Consider the following 15,238-nt stretch of genomic DNA (forward strand, 5'->3'; position numbering starts at 1 on the left):
GAGCAATATTGAGCATATTAAATATTTTAAAATAAACTCTAAATCACTCTAAATCACTCTATTATCTACAAGGATGCACTTGAACAAATTTTACATTGACATAGCCAAACTGTGGATAAAATTTGCTCTGCAATTACTCAGCCTGTACCTGCAATTTCAGTCTCTTTATCCACTCATGTTTCAGGCACCCTGTATGGAGCTACAAACACATTGCCCAAACTCAAAAAGCTACTTCTGATTTATTGACCTTTAATTTCAGAGCAGCAAATATTTTTCACTAAGCTCTGCGTGGAAGCATTTTTTTCCCCAATATTGATCATAATGAGGATATAATAGCCGGTATAGCTGATATTCAACTAGGAGCTGATATTCAGCTAGTAGAACGACAGCCCAAACAACCCGCAGGTCTCTCCCGCACCCCCACTCTCCAGCCCAGGCTCTGCTGTGGTGCCGAAGAACCGGGTCCGTCCTTTGCCGAACCAGGACCCGACCTCAGGGAATTTCCGACGTCTCCCACTTCTCCCTTGGTGCGTCCTCAGGCTCTGCTGGGCCCTCTTGAGGTTTTTAATGTGCGTGCATGCCTGAGTGTATAAATAAATATTTATCTATGTGTTTGGGGGGGGGGGGGGGAAGAGTGTTGGGTGTAGCGGTGACTGCGCCGTTTGGTGCGCTGGGCCCGAGGTGCGGCTAATCAGTTCGGACAGTAATTAGCGAGCACGGGCTGCGGTGGTGGTTCCGCGGTGCAACACCTTCCCCGCACCCCTTCATCCTCTCAAGCCCAAGAGTTTTTTTTTCCCTACCGGCTTCTGGGCACCAGAAACCCCCCAAACTCAACCTCCCCCCCCCCCCCCGGCTCTCCTCACGAGCGGCGCCAGAGGCCACCGCCCGCCTCAGCCTTCCCGCCCCGGGGCCGGGCCGGGCTGTCACCGGCCGCGTCGCCTGGCAACCGGCGGGCGGCCCGCGGAAACGGAAACGCGCGGGGCCGGCAGCCGGCGGGGGCCGCCGGGAGCGGGGGTGGGGTCGGTTTGAACCGTTGGCCGCTCCGCCGGGCCGGCTCTGCGCGGGGCGGCTTTTCCCCCGCTCAGGGGGGCCGGGACCCGCCGGCCCGGCTCGGCCCCCCCCACCCCACCCCCCCGGGCCAAGCGTGGGCGCTGCGGAGAGCGAGGTGAGGCTCCCGGCGAGGGGCTCGGCAGCGCCTGAAGGAAGGGGAGGAGGAGGGCGCTTGCCTTCGCCCTGCGGCCGGAGCTCGGAGCCGGGCGGCGAGGGCCCCGCTGCTCCGGAGGGGGGGTGCGGCGGGGCCGGCCGGGCCTCGGCGCGGGCTGGGGCTGGGAGGATAAGGGGGTTTGTGTGCAGGGGAAGGCCCCCAGGGGTTCAGCGGGCTGGCTGGCGTGCTCGGCTTCAGCTGGCAGAGAAACGCGCTGATTGCAAGCTCGGATGTGCCCAGAGGGTGCGTGCTGCGGCTGGGGAATTAGTGACAGGTGACCCTGGGCCAAGAGCTCTCGGCTGGCTGTCTTTTCAACGCTCCTTAAGCGCCATTCTGACGGCGTTTGTTGGTTCTGTTACTTTTAACTCGTAGGTCTCTCTGCTGTCTTGCCTCTTTTCTTCTTTTAAAAGAAGAAAAACCCAACTAACTCTAAAGAAGAAAAACTTAGGAATGCGGCTGTGCCACAAACGCCTTTAGGTGTTTTATACAAATTGTGGGTAATTGAATACACTTTTGTGTGGTTGACTAGTCATTTTCAAACCTAAAGAAAAACATTCTTGTGAATTGCATGGAGTATCAGTTGTTTGCGAAGAATTGCTCTTTTGTGTTTATTTGAACTTAATAAAATATTTTGGTTTATTTTGTGTATAGTTCCAGAGCGTGCCTTTGCATGGCCTAAGGTGAACGGAGACTACTGTGTAGTGGGGTTTGATCTTTTCTGCTTCAATGTGAATAATTTTGCAGGTTACTTTGTGCTCTTTCAAAATGAATGGTGAAGAGGAAATATGGGAAAAACTGGATGCAGAATTTGATCATTGTGTGGTGGATATGAAGCCTCATGTTCTAAAACTACGGTGTAGGTCAGGTAAATATGGTAAAATGTGCATAAAGAGAAATGCTAATAACAAAATTCCAGGTTTCTGATAATTATTGTTGTACTTGTATCACTTTCTTTAACCAGACACCTAATGTCTGATGTTTTGAGGGGGTTTCGACATCTTCTGAAGGTGGATTGTTTAGGTACACATCGCTGTTCTTTGAGCTTATCTGTCTTCTCTTGGTGATGTAAATGTGCTTTTGCATAAATACATTAATGTCTCTATTATTAAAAAAATAATTCAGTAGAAACTAAAAGCTTCTCGAAGGCATTGTTGTGGAGATTGCACTTACGAAACTCTAAATATTTTTTAGAGATAAGGTTTTTAAAATTTGGCTTAGGAATGTATAATAATATAAACAATAAATGATGTGTTATAAATCTAATTATTAGAACAAACCGGTTATTAAAGGCATGAACCCCACAAATTAAGACCTTGCTTTGTAAATGTTTAGTCAAATGAATAATTTCATCGTCAGGTAGCAAGGCTGTGTAAATAGAAGTTTTTAAAATGAATGAAGAGTTATTGTGTACTTAAAATATTAACAAGCCGTATGTTGTAGTTAGTGGCAGCTCTTGCAGTGAGTTCAGAATTCCTGGTGATTTGCGTGTTCTGTACTTATTAGAGATTGATTCCGAACGTGCCATTTCTAGAAGTCATGTGAACTTCTGGTAAACATGAATTTATTGAAAATTATTTCTAATTGATGTGGCTTTGAACTATTATTAAAGACTTCTTTTTAATGTAGGTATTTAGCCATTTTTTTTCCTTTGGTTCAGTCATTTGGGATTTTTTGTTTGTTTTGCTTTAAACTTTTGGATGGAAGGGAAACGCCTATAAAATTGGTGACCAGTAATGGCTTCTGTTTTTTCTATGTGTTTGATTTGCTCTAAAAATGTATAGTAATTCTGTATATCTATATTTTTAGAACGACAAAGATGTGCACTGTGGATTAAGAAACTGTGCGAACCCTCAGGAGCAGGCACAGGAATAGTAGGAAGGAAGAATCGGAACCTGTATGCAAAGCTTTTGCTCCACATGCTAAAGCGAGGTGTGCTGGAAGGTCCTTTTACACATAAACCAGAACCAGGAATACTGAAAACTTTGCCTTCATACATGGTGGGTGCAACTTCTTTATAAGACAAATTTGCTTAAATATACTCTGAAAATACTTTTAAGTCTTATGGGCGTAAATGGGAAAAATTCTGAAGGAATTGAGTGGAATTGCACGAGGTAGATCCAAGCATTTATGTTGCATGTCTTGTAACTGGTGTTGGAAAAAGCTTTCAGTGTGCAAAACCTTTTGAGACCTGTTTCTTCTTCAAAATTCAGGTTCCAAGAGGGTTTATAAAAATAGGTGTTCGGAAGGAACAGAAAGATAATTTTGTCCAATTGTTTGGAAAGATGTAATAGAAGACTCTTGAGGCTATACTTTGTCTTAATCGGCAGATAGTTCTTGTGAAAGGAAAAATGGGCTTCAGTGAGGTGAGTTTAGTAGCCTGAGGTGACTGCGGTAGTCTGTCTTTTTATGAAAGAAGAGATAACAGTATTTCACCTAGATATTGTGAAGCTTGCCTGAAGACCTGAATATACTGTGTCAATCATTGGCATCAGCTTTAGTGAGATAACAGTTCTAATTTATGCTAAAATTACCCATACTGAAAGAACTAAAGTACTGGAAAACATTTACACTATTGCCTGTTGTACTAATTTCCATGGATTGGGAAGGTAATATTTGCACACCTCTCTGAATTCATTGAAAAAGAATTTTTATACTGCAGATATTCCTGCAAGAAATGACATGAATGGTGTAAAGAATATATTTGTGTAAATGTATTCTAGTGTTGATTTTGCATTTATTTTAATTATAGTCAATTTATTTTGATGAACCAAATTCTACAAGAGTTCGGAGTAGTAGCCCAGACTGCTTACCTGACTGGGTAATGGGAGAACTAGGAAATGGTGAATCTAAGCATGAGGAGGTGTGGAAGATGTCTTCTAAAGAGGGATCAGCTTTAGCAACACCAGTCACATATGGGTAAGATTCCTGTATTTGCTTTATTCAGTATTTGATTCTTATATATATATATATGAATATATGCATTCATCTATGTTTGATTTGATAATCTCTGTCTGTGAATTTCCATTTATATGTGTGAATTTATTACACTCCCTCATGGGCTCATCTTGAATATAGTGTTTGTACTTTATATAGAGAAACAACTCTGGTAATAGCTTCTAACTTAATGATAACTTCTATACTTTTCTGTTATTATATTCCTCCATTATGTCTTATTCTGTCTTCTGTAAGTCTTTTTCCATGTCCCATAGCTCTATCCTCTTTTTTCTCTTGTTCTCCTTCCCATTTCAGTTACAGACACTTAGCATGGAAAATCAACAGGCCAAACTGATAGTTTGAGAAATCCAGCAGCAACTGAAGAGAGGGCTTTGTAGTGGTTTGGACTGGGTTACTGTGGGCTACTCGTGACTTGCGTGGAGAGCCTATTTGCTAACGTAGAAATAATCATGGTCCACTTTTTTGCACCATTATCTCTCTTCATGTTGATACTCTCTGTAGACTGGGTAACATGCTCTGTAGACTTCAGAAGTAGATAACAGCTGCTCTTCTGACATTCTAAATACCTTATCAAACAAGCTGGTATGCTAGTTATGTTTTTCAAACCTCAGATATGGAGGCAAATCACAGTGGTCACAAGGCAAGAGACAGAATTCATACAAAGTTACTTAACTAGGAGAGGGAAGCACAAACAAGTGTGGACAGGCAGTAAGGAGGAAGTGATGTGGTAAAAGACTGTATAGATGCAGAAGATGCTCAGTCCAGATTTTTCTTAAAATAGATCAAACCAGTTACTGTCCCCTTGAAGTTCTTGTGCAGTTCTGTTTTCTTCACGCTGATGAATAGAAACTGGAAAGTGGTATTAACTAATAAAGCTCAGGTGGGTTAATCTTCTCTATTTCTATACAGTTCAAAATAAAAGGAATGTACAGTAAGCAAGTGACAAAAAATGTGGATAGAGTAAACATATAATATTGGAAAAAAAAAAGTTGTAGTCTAAGGTCATAATGCTGAAAGGAGCTTTTGTATCAAATAGTTTTTAATGGCTTTTTTTTTTTCCTATAGAGAATAGAAATACAAATATAAACAAGCATGGAGATGGTAGATTTAAAGGATGTTCTATTATTGTTGCTCACAGGTTATTTTAGAGGAAACAGAATAATGGCTCCCTGCAGATAAGCAAGTTTCGCTGCTCTGGGATAAAGGAAGAAAAGTTAGATGCATACAAAGAAAGAGGGATTTGATCCATCTTTTTGCGAGCATTTTAGTTCTTGTTAAACACTTCCCTGTTTGTCTTGTGTTTCATCATGGCTTCTTTATGAAATAGCAAGGTTTCCTCATATTCTCTGTAAGCTTCATGAATCTTCAATTACAGAAGGTCAGACTGGACCAGCTACACTTGTTAAAAGTTCGGAGGCTGAAAATCAGAGCTGCTGCCTGTGGGATACTCTGCTCTTCTGTGCGGGGAGGGTTGATTGCAATGACTCCATCCTGGTCTGAACAATCTCTCTGAGTTTGATTTAAGTGTTTTGGTGTATATCGTGCCATCTGCTACAAATACAGGTGCTTTGTTGGTGACTAGGACCCCCTCTGCCTAGATCCCGGATGTTTGTCGTTAGGATAATGCAAAAAATTCAGTATTGCTCCCTTGCAGCTGTACAGCCAAATCCTGCATATCTGTAGCTGCACCTTGTTATGCCAATCTGTTGGATGGTCTCTTTTTGTAGGTTTGCAGGAGCCAGTAGCTAAGCTGTATCCTCAGTTCCAATTGGTTGGGTACAGAGCTGTTTACAGGGCAGGGTAAAGGATGACATGTATCAGGTTATTAAGGTTTGTTTTCCTGTTGGCTTAGAAAAATATCCCTGCAGTATTGAAAGGGTGCCAAGCCGGTCAGTTGGATGCTATTGAAAATCTTAGGCTTTTTTTTCCTGTCCTGTTTTGTGGGAATCTTAGGTAAATTTGAGTTTAATCTACATTCTGTTCTGAAGTATTTACTTTCTTTCTAGTTTTTCCTATGCAGTGCAACTGTGTGCCCATTATTGAGATCTATGTTCCATTTTTTTGTGTGGCTACATTTCAGTCATGGATGGAATTACTTCTTGTTTGCTCGTTTTGAAGTTTAGTTAGTGTTTAAACTCTGCAATCCGTAGTGAAAAAAGCACTCTAAGAGGTAGAGTGTGAACTAGTATTTGAAACTCCGTGGGCTCTGTACAAGAGGAAGTAAGTTTTCATTTCTATATGAAACTTCTGGTTTTGTTTCATTGCATTATAAACATGCTCACAGGTTGTGTTTCAGAAGTCTAATGCTTTTTTGTGTTCGCTTGTATTTTTCATAAGTGGTTATGATTAGCTGTTTAACTTTTTCGGCACACTGGTGTTTATGCTATATATCACAGTGCCGTCTTGCATTTTTTAATTTTTCAGCTGCGGTTGGATAGCTGACAGTCACTCTTGCAAGTTACATCCCATTATACTGAGTATCATGAAACTTTTCCTCTACGTATCCATTAACTATGTGTAATTCTGACAGTCACTTAAAAAGTTGCTCTTAGGACTGAGGCATCTCTTCTTCTGGAGTTCTACAATGTTAATACTAAGGGGCCTTCTGGTTCCTTGCACTCAAATGCTCTGATATGAACCTGTGGTTTTGATAGCAGACTTGTGGTTTAAGAAACAAAGGTTGAGATGGAGAAATTGCCAGCTGTGTTACCATCTTACTGCTGTAGACTTCGTGATACAAAGAACTGTTGGGAAGAGCTGTCCAAATACCCTCAATTAAAAAAAATTAGGTTTGACCTTATGGAAACAAGGCATGTGTTATGCTTTAGAAATGCTTTTTGAGACCTCAGCTAAACCTGCATTAGATAGAGTTTGCTGTGTCAAGATACCCAGCATGGATTTGATTGGATTGTCTTGGTCACTGGGATTAGCACATCATGATAAAGGGTGTTAGAAGGAATACAGCAATATCAGCACAACTCTCCCCTGTTAGGTCCAATCTCTCTCTACGAGGCTGTGTTTGTGGCATGAAAATACACAGAGTTCTTCCAAATTCCTCACTTGTACTGTCAGCTGGGGTGTTATTTCAGTGGGATGAGGCAGCGTATTCCTCCCTCTGCATCCAACTCGTGCTTGTCTCAATTTGAGGGAGGCTGAGGTACAGTTCTGCCTGCTCCATCCCTTGTATTCTTTGCAATTTTTTTGTCTCTCTTCACTACTTGGATTATAGTGGAATATTGGAAATCTGACCCCTTTTCCCATTCAGTATCTGAACCTAAGATTCAGCTTGCTCTGCCAAAGTTCTCCAAGCTGTGGGTGGGGTAGCGGAGCTTTATTTCATTTACTTTTTCTTTTTTGTCCTGTGGGACTGTAGCAATACCTACATTGGTGATCATCATCCGGCTCCTAATGTTCTGGAGAGTTCTCTGGAGAACTGTATCGAAATATATACTATTTCATGTGAGGAGAAGCAAGTAGGTGTGAAGGAATAAGTTACTGGCTTAAGGAAACCTGGAAGTGAAACTTAGCTGTGTAGGCATGGCTCTGCTAATGGGTACTCATACCAGGGTTGGAGCTGTGTCTAAGGAAATCTGCATTTGTGTCGGCCATTAGAAATGTTGATAGCTCTGTAGCGATCTGTTGAGTGAGCTATCAGTGCAAGTAAAGATGTAAAGTATTAATTTTCTGCACTCTGCAGTTTGCAGAGGGAGCCAGCAGATGGTGATCTTGTTCCATTAGACTTGTCTCTCTGAATGTGGTGTGAAAGCTGTATCCGTAGACATGCAGAATGTGTAGCTGGACAAAAATTTTGCATTCCAACCGTGACTCAGTTCTTACTGATAGACTGCAATATTTTTTCAGAGCAAAATAGATAATGTCAGTGAGAAATGTTCGAGTAATTTTTTGAGATTTTTTTTTTAATCTTAACATTCCCTTCTTTAAAAGAAGCAAAGAAGTGGAGAAGTTCTTTTCATAGTTACTTTTGTCTTGCAATACACATACTTCTATGTGTGAAGATTTTGGCTTTTCTACAAGAAGTTGTTTATCTGGCTAAATAAAAAGTAGGTAGACAAACCTTACTTGCAAACTAGGGTGTAAATGAATGAGACCAAGCCAGCTGGTGCTAGAAAGGTACATCTTTATTTTGAAACATGAGAGAATTAGTTTTAGGAATGTGTAGTTTGGTTTGAACAGAAAGCTGGTATTTCTGACCCCAAAGGAAAATTCTGCTTTAAATTTATATATTTTGGCTGAAAAACATTGTTAAAGGTTAGTGAATAGCTGTGCTGTACCAGGAGGAACCAGTGAGTCTCACTTACTTTGTACCTAGTAGGAAATTATTTACTAATCTCCTTTATTAGCAGCAAATTGCTTCCTTCTCCCTTGCTAGCTTGCTGTTTTGGCTGAAGCAGGAGGTCACAGGGCTGGTGACAAGACCCTTGACTGTTCTCCACTCACCTGCCATGGGAGGAAGAAGAAATAATCTTGTGATTTCTGGAACCTGACTTATATTAGCAGAAGACTGGAAAAGGGCGTGAACGGGTAGTGTATGCTTGATACGCGCAAAACTGTGGTCCAGCCTTAACTATCTTTTCAAATGCTGTTTATAGAATCAAGTAAAGCAGCTTCCTTTTCAGTTCCTCTTCAGAATAGCAAACGTAGAATGAAGAATACATCTAGACTTTATTTCCCCAGTTTGTCAATTTAAAAATATGACAGGTAACTTGAGATGATTTGAATATTTATTGATATTCCTTAATCTCCTAATGATAGAGGCATGACTTCTGTTTTCTCTCATTTTAAACAATTGGAACTTTATTGAATTGTTAGGTGACTTGAGTATTGTTCAGAAAAGAAGTCTGATAAAAGTGCAGATTTATTGACAGGCAAAGATTTGTCTCATTTTTAATGAAAACTAATTTTATGCCAAATGAAATCTTGGTAAGAAATGCATGATTTGAAGTGCTAGAGACAGTCATTGATTTATTATATGTATTTTGATCTTTTTTTACCTCTAAGACTGATTATCTAAACTGTTTACCTCTTTGTAATTGTTATTTTGCGTCCATATGTGTTGCCGGTGTTTGTCACTGCTGGGAGGGAAGGTGTGCTCCCAGTTGGTATGTTTCAGTGTCCCCTGCTGGTTTGATAAAAGCTGGGGTGATGTGCCTCATGAAAAGTTTGTCTGGGTTTGTCTTCCTAGTCCTAGAAGCGACTAGTTCACATCGTACATCCAACAGTTGTCTTTCTGTTCATAAACACTTAATTCATCTCATCTTTTGGCATAATGTACTGTCTAATTTGCTGCCGGGTGGAAAGAATGAAAGGTATTTTAATGGTCTGAGTTGATTTTAATGCGCTATAGCTAGTTGTCGGAAGGTGAATGGACTCGCAGGAGTTTCTGATTAATTTAGTATGCGTGGGTTTGACATTGGAGTATATCCTAAAGGGTGCTTCACTACTGTTTTAGGTCTTTTGCTATATCAACCTATCTAATAAACTCTTACAACTTCTGCTTTGTTCCAGGCTGTTCTTTTCTTTCGCTGTGTTCTATACTTGAGGAAGGTCGGTTGACCAGGTGCATCAGTGGAAGTTATCTTCACCTGTCTGCTATTCTTAATTTCCTTTTGTTCAAGGGCTTTATTTATGACAAAAGCTTTTCCAGAAAATCTCTGTCCATTTTCTTTCTCTGCTGGGCAGAGTACTTGCTCATGCCTGTATCCTGCCCTGCGGGCCTTTCTTTACCATCCCCCCATATATATACATACCACTTCAGTCCATAAAATAGAGCTGACATGAAATGCAACTAATACGATCTTTGACTCATTTCTTTGGTGTGTTACTCTTCACCCTGGCCTGGCAAGTCTTTGCTTTTCTCTTGAGCTGTATGTGTCGTTCTTGCCCTTGTCTCCAGGTTTGTATGTTATCTGAAGGTAGACCTTGATCTAACCCCCTATTGTTTTGGTCTGAAAAGTCTTCTCCCCTATGGTGTGGACAGCCATCACCTTAATTCCTTTTGCTTGAGTTGCTGGACCTTATCCTGTGCTGCCTCCTATGCTTAGCAATTTTGTTTCAAAAATGTTCTCCTAGATCAGCCTTCTCTGTTAAGGTGGGTTTCTTCTAAAATCTGTTGGGAGATGTTGCATCATGTAGTAACAGAAATGCAAAGAACACGTTTTAATATACTGTGATGTATGTGATTTCTGGTGATTTTGTTGGTGTGGGGGCTTTTGGGTGTTGGTTTTTTTTTTTTAAAGGAATGCTTAAGGTTATTGCTTGCCTTTAACAAAAAATTATATTTTTTTTTATTCTACTATGTTTGAGCTTTACATCTTGACAGATATTTTTCTCTTGTATGTTTTTAAATATTTTAAGATTAGCGTCCTTTGTGTGCCACAAGTTATTGAAAAAATAATTTTTCTCTTTTTATTTATAACAGGGAAAGATTCAAGTACCATGAGAAGCCAACATTAAGATCACATTCTATGAGTCCTCACCAGACAGATGAAGATAACCTAGCCACACCACTGTCTGTAAGATGCTTCTCCTTTTTGTCATAAAACTTGCTCTAGTTTCAATGAATTGTTTTTGTATGTCCCCATAAAGCTGTTGTTTCTAATTGCGTGAGTCATGATCCCTGTGTATAAGTGCAGGTGTTTGGGAAGGAGCGATAGGAAGGACTAAGGCTAATCAAAATCTGCCTTCTGCAAGTGCAGGGGAAAATAATTTCTTGTCAGATGCTCTCAATTCATCCTAATGGTTGTCCTCATTTTAGTGTAGTGTGGTTAATGTCTGCTGTGGTGTTTTCCCTGGGCTTGGCAAGCTGGGGGTATTGACATCATCTTGTACTTTGCGATAGTAGATTAAAGAAAGCTGCGTGGATGTCTTTGGCTCTGTGTGATGATGCTTGACCTCTGAAAGAGTGAATTCTGGACGGTTTATCAAACTTTGCACAACGAGTGCTATGGCTGATGGAAGGACACTAAACAGCCTTCATGTAAAACCCTTTTAGTCCAAAATATTTAATGATATTGTATATATAATTGCAAGCATTTAAACTGAAAATTACTCCTGGCAGATATGTTGCCAAAAAGTGTGTTGTTTTCCTTTGTGGTTGTGTTCTGTAGCCCTGTAGTGTCCAGTCTTCCTTACTGGAGAGATCTGTACTGTGTGGTTCCGTCCCCATAGCCAGTGCATCTGTAATAGTTCTCATTCCTCCGTGAAACACTGCATTTGCTGCATGTATGTTGCAGGTCTGCCCACACTTATTCATGATTGTGTCAGAGGAGCAGATTAGACAGATTGCAGCTGGAAAGGGGCTGTTGACACCTGAGCAATTCATATAGACTGTTCTTACCCTTCTTTATTGGGCACAATGAAGAACTTGTGAGGACATGAAGTGCAAGTAGGATAAACTGGAAGCTTTCTTCTGGGGTCTGTGAGGAAATTTGTGTCTGCTCTGCACTTGGACTAGAGGAATAGCAAGGGGATGCTTTATCATGGCAGGCTACAAATGATCTGTGGGCAAAAATTGAATGTCTTTGCTGTAGGCTCTGGTTGGTATGAATGTACTTGTGTGTGTTGATTGTATTTATGCAAATGTAATTTAAAAAAGAAATGCCAGAATTAAAAATAAAAAATAAAAAGAGATGCTGGATTTACTAAATTTCTCCGTATTGGTTTCCTGTTTGTTTTTACTTGACTTAAAGAAATATTTCTGATGGAACAGTTATTGTAAAGAAAAGGACTTCCTTCAGTTGAAACCTGGATTTGGGGCTTTAAAGTTTGTTCATTTTTTTGTTGTTGTTGTGTTTTTGTTTTTTTTTTTTTTTCCTGTTCCTGGCTCTGCCACAGGCTTCCAGGGCAATGTTAGACAAATCACTGCACTTCATTGTTCTTCAGCTCCATATACTGGATTCTACTGTGATTACAGCTTTAAAAGGGCCTTTAAGTGAAATAATTCTCTCTCTTGCTTTGCCAAACAGTTTGATGAACGTTTGGCTGGCTGGAACAAATAGTATCTTGTTCTGTTGTCAGTGACGCACAGATGCTCTGGCATGGTTCAGGCCCAGGTAGAGGAACAGGGAGTCTTTTAAGAAACATTAAGAACTTCCTCAGCTAAGTGTTGATTAACTGAAGTCAAAGCTGTTACATTTGTAATGAACAAGCAGATTTACAAAAGAGGTGCTTGCATGCCAATACACAAACATCTTGCTGACAAAACTTAATGAGACAAAGTAATTCATGCTTCAACGTTCTGTTTTCGTAGATAGTGTTATGTCTCAGTTAAGGAAAATCTTCTGTACCATCTCCCCTATTTGTTACTTTAAATACAATGGGTAGTTACTGTTACCCTCATGGAAAAACTTTCTTCCAAAAAATGGAGCCTTGAGCAGCAATAACTACTGTCCTTGCTGAACGTTGGAAACTCTTTCTGCAAAGACGACCCCTAGCCTTGAGCCAGGCAGCAGCTAACTCTGCCCACTATAACTATCCCTGCCTTGCTGTGGTTTCCTTTAATTCTTTTTAAAATTTTATTTGGGGGCTGATCAGGTGATCTCTGAATTCTGTATTAGCCCCACAAAAGGTGCTATGAAGATGGATCATTTTTAGAGTGTGTTGCCTGAAGAATGGAGTGTTTTGGTATTTGTTTAGTAAACACAGCTTTTGTAAAGGAGGCCGTTGCTCTGGAAATAAGTAAAATAAAGAAAAACATTAAAGTGAGGAGGGAGGCTAATTTATCCTCCAAATTCCTTTCTTAGCATGGTATCCTATTGGTAACTGAGCTATTTAGATTAAAGCTGTCAGAGGTATCATGACACTATTAGGAAGTGCAGTGTTGGCATGGCCAAGTCAATGAGAAGCGTTTTTTTTTTTCTTTTAAACTATGTATCTGCCAGCTCTTCTGATATTTTATTTGACTTTTTTGTGTTCCAGGACCATCGTCATAAAAAAACCTTTTCTTTGGATGACAGTGACCTCGAAGCACGTCTCAATAGTTGGAATCTTGGGGTAAAATAAACAGAGTACATTATTTATTGACTTGAGATGAGAACTCCTTAGTAATGTAGTCTGCATCTCTGAATTTAGTCAACAAAACTTTATGTAGGAATCAGTCTTTTAGAAATGAATTGGTAAAGCTTGGAAAGGTGAATTATGAATACATATCATCCTGAGAAGAAAATGTTAAAATGCCTTATTTTTAAGCAATAATAATCTTACTGTATTTAATACAGTTACTGATAAATCAAGCAAAATATTAGTACCTGCTGGTCAAAACCAGGTGTCTTACGCTCTTAGAGTTCAGACTGTTTCTTGATAACTCCATAACAAGGACAATTTCTAGCACTTCCAGACTTGGACAAATACATTTTTCAGGAATTGTAGTTTTGGAAGGTAGGGAGAGTGGATCTCCAGGAAGCTTTTCCATAGCAGACAACTCCAATTTGCAAGAGTTCTAGGCAGGTGCCTGAAACAAATATACAAGCAGTCACTTGCAGATTTTGGATATTTGGGCTGCATAAATACCTGGATTATATGAGCAGATAGTTGTAATACCTTGAGCTTTTAAAGCTGCTTTAAGGGGGAAACTTGCTCATGGCCGTTTTACAAATTGTTCCAATTGATGCTGACAAAGAATCTCTTTATATCCAGCATTTTTATATCAGTGTTGATCTGCCTGCTTGCTTATCTCTTTAATTTTATTTGTTTTTTATTTCTTTAATTGAAATTCCAGTTTGCAATCATGTTGTGTTGATAATGGATGGTTATTAAACTATGATGATCCTCCACTGATATGGAAGCTCTTTTGGATAAGAAATTGGCTACCGTGACACATAAATCAGTTTTTCAAGTCTCCTCTCCAGGGATGGTAATTAAACAAGTCGCTAGTGAGAGACTTTGATTGCCTGATAAGACTTGTTGGGAGTTACCTGACAAAGAGGATTTGAGGTTGTAAAAGGGAAGTCTGTAAGTGTTGCTGTTGAACAGTGTTCCTGTGCTATGGCTCACAGTCTCCAACGGGTTCTTAAAGGGTCTGGAAGTTTTAACAAGAGTTTCATACTTAAAGAATATGTAATTGTTAAAAATGAAAAAAAAAAAGCTACTAAATGATGACAGAATCCGTAAGGTTTGAGTGTAACATGTGACTGCTACTTTTTGTAAGCATTTACACTGGCATAGGAGCATCTAGTTATCTTTTAATTGCTAGCCATTTCTGCAGACAGCTTGAGAAACTTTAATTTATAAGTGATCCCACCTCAGATACAGAAGACCCTTGGCCCAAAAGAATACTTTAGTAGTGAGGGAAAGTTAGGAAAGGAGATACAGAATGGCTTTCACTTTGAACAGTTGTTTTTTAAAAGCTTTTCAAAGTTTCTTTTTTTTTTTTTGTTTTAGTTGTGTGTCAAGGCATAAATGGTGACTCAAGTTGCTAGTCTGGCAAAGAATGTGTGCTTCTGTACGTTTTCTTGCAATGATGGGGACAGAGCTGACCTGGGGAATATCAGAGAAGTCCTTATACAAGGATTTTTCTTAGTAAGAATCCTTGAAATATTAGTAAGCTATTCTTATTTCAAGCAAGTCTGTACGAAGAATATGCTGTTGTTAAGAATCTGCAAATACCTAGATAGGTGCGCTGCGTAAAGTTGAGAAAAGCTTAGCGCCTTCCAGCTGATTGCTGTTAAGCCTTTACTGTTCCAGTATAGGCTTGTCTGGATTATACTGACCAGTTATAAACTGTTAATTTATTTTTGCCCTTATCTTTTGGACTTCTACTTCTTTGATATATTCTGAATTTCCTCTTCTTCACAGGTCGTGTATTTTTAAGGTCACGTGCTGAATGTGTTTTCATTTTTTGATATGCTTACATCAGTGGCTGAGATTTTTTTTTATTATTAAAAGTGTCATGAAAAGTTTTGGGGAATAATTTAATGATTTCTCTACTAAGCAGAGAGGTCAAAGCTTAACAGACTGTAATATGGAGGCTTCACATATTTGTTATTAGAAGTAATAACATTTTCTACCCAAAAAGTAAGACTTGCATTTCTTTGCTAATATTGTTGCTTCTCGTGAGTAATA

The 15,238-nt window shown here is 39.7% G+C and overlaps 1 protein-coding gene across 1 annotated transcript in view; it reads left to right on the forward strand.

Moving 5' to 3' along the window:
- Window positions 1-1,969: 1,969 nt before the first annotated feature.
- Window positions 1,970-15,238, forward strand: part of CEP112 (centrosomal protein 112) — a 172,969-nt gene continuing 159,700 nt past the window's right edge. Inside the window, exons 1-5 of the mRNA XM_086473829.1 lie at window positions 1,970-2,069; window positions 3,011-3,201; window positions 3,954-4,120; window positions 10,599-10,692; window positions 13,097-13,171. Of these exons, the coding sequence (XP_086329955.1) occupies window positions 1,970-2,069; window positions 3,011-3,201; window positions 3,954-4,120; window positions 10,599-10,692; window positions 13,097-13,171 (627 nt within the window). The remainder of the gene's footprint in view (window positions 2,070-3,010; window positions 3,202-3,953; window positions 4,121-10,598; window positions 10,693-13,096; window positions 13,172-15,238) is intronic.

This window comes from Leptosomus discolor, chromosome 15, assembly GCF_034619465.1.
Source record: "Leptosomus discolor isolate bLepDis1 chromosome 15, bLepDis1.hap2, whole genome shotgun sequence".
Lineage (NCBI taxonomy): Eukaryota > Metazoa > Chordata > Aves > Leptosomiformes > Leptosomidae > Leptosomus > Leptosomus discolor.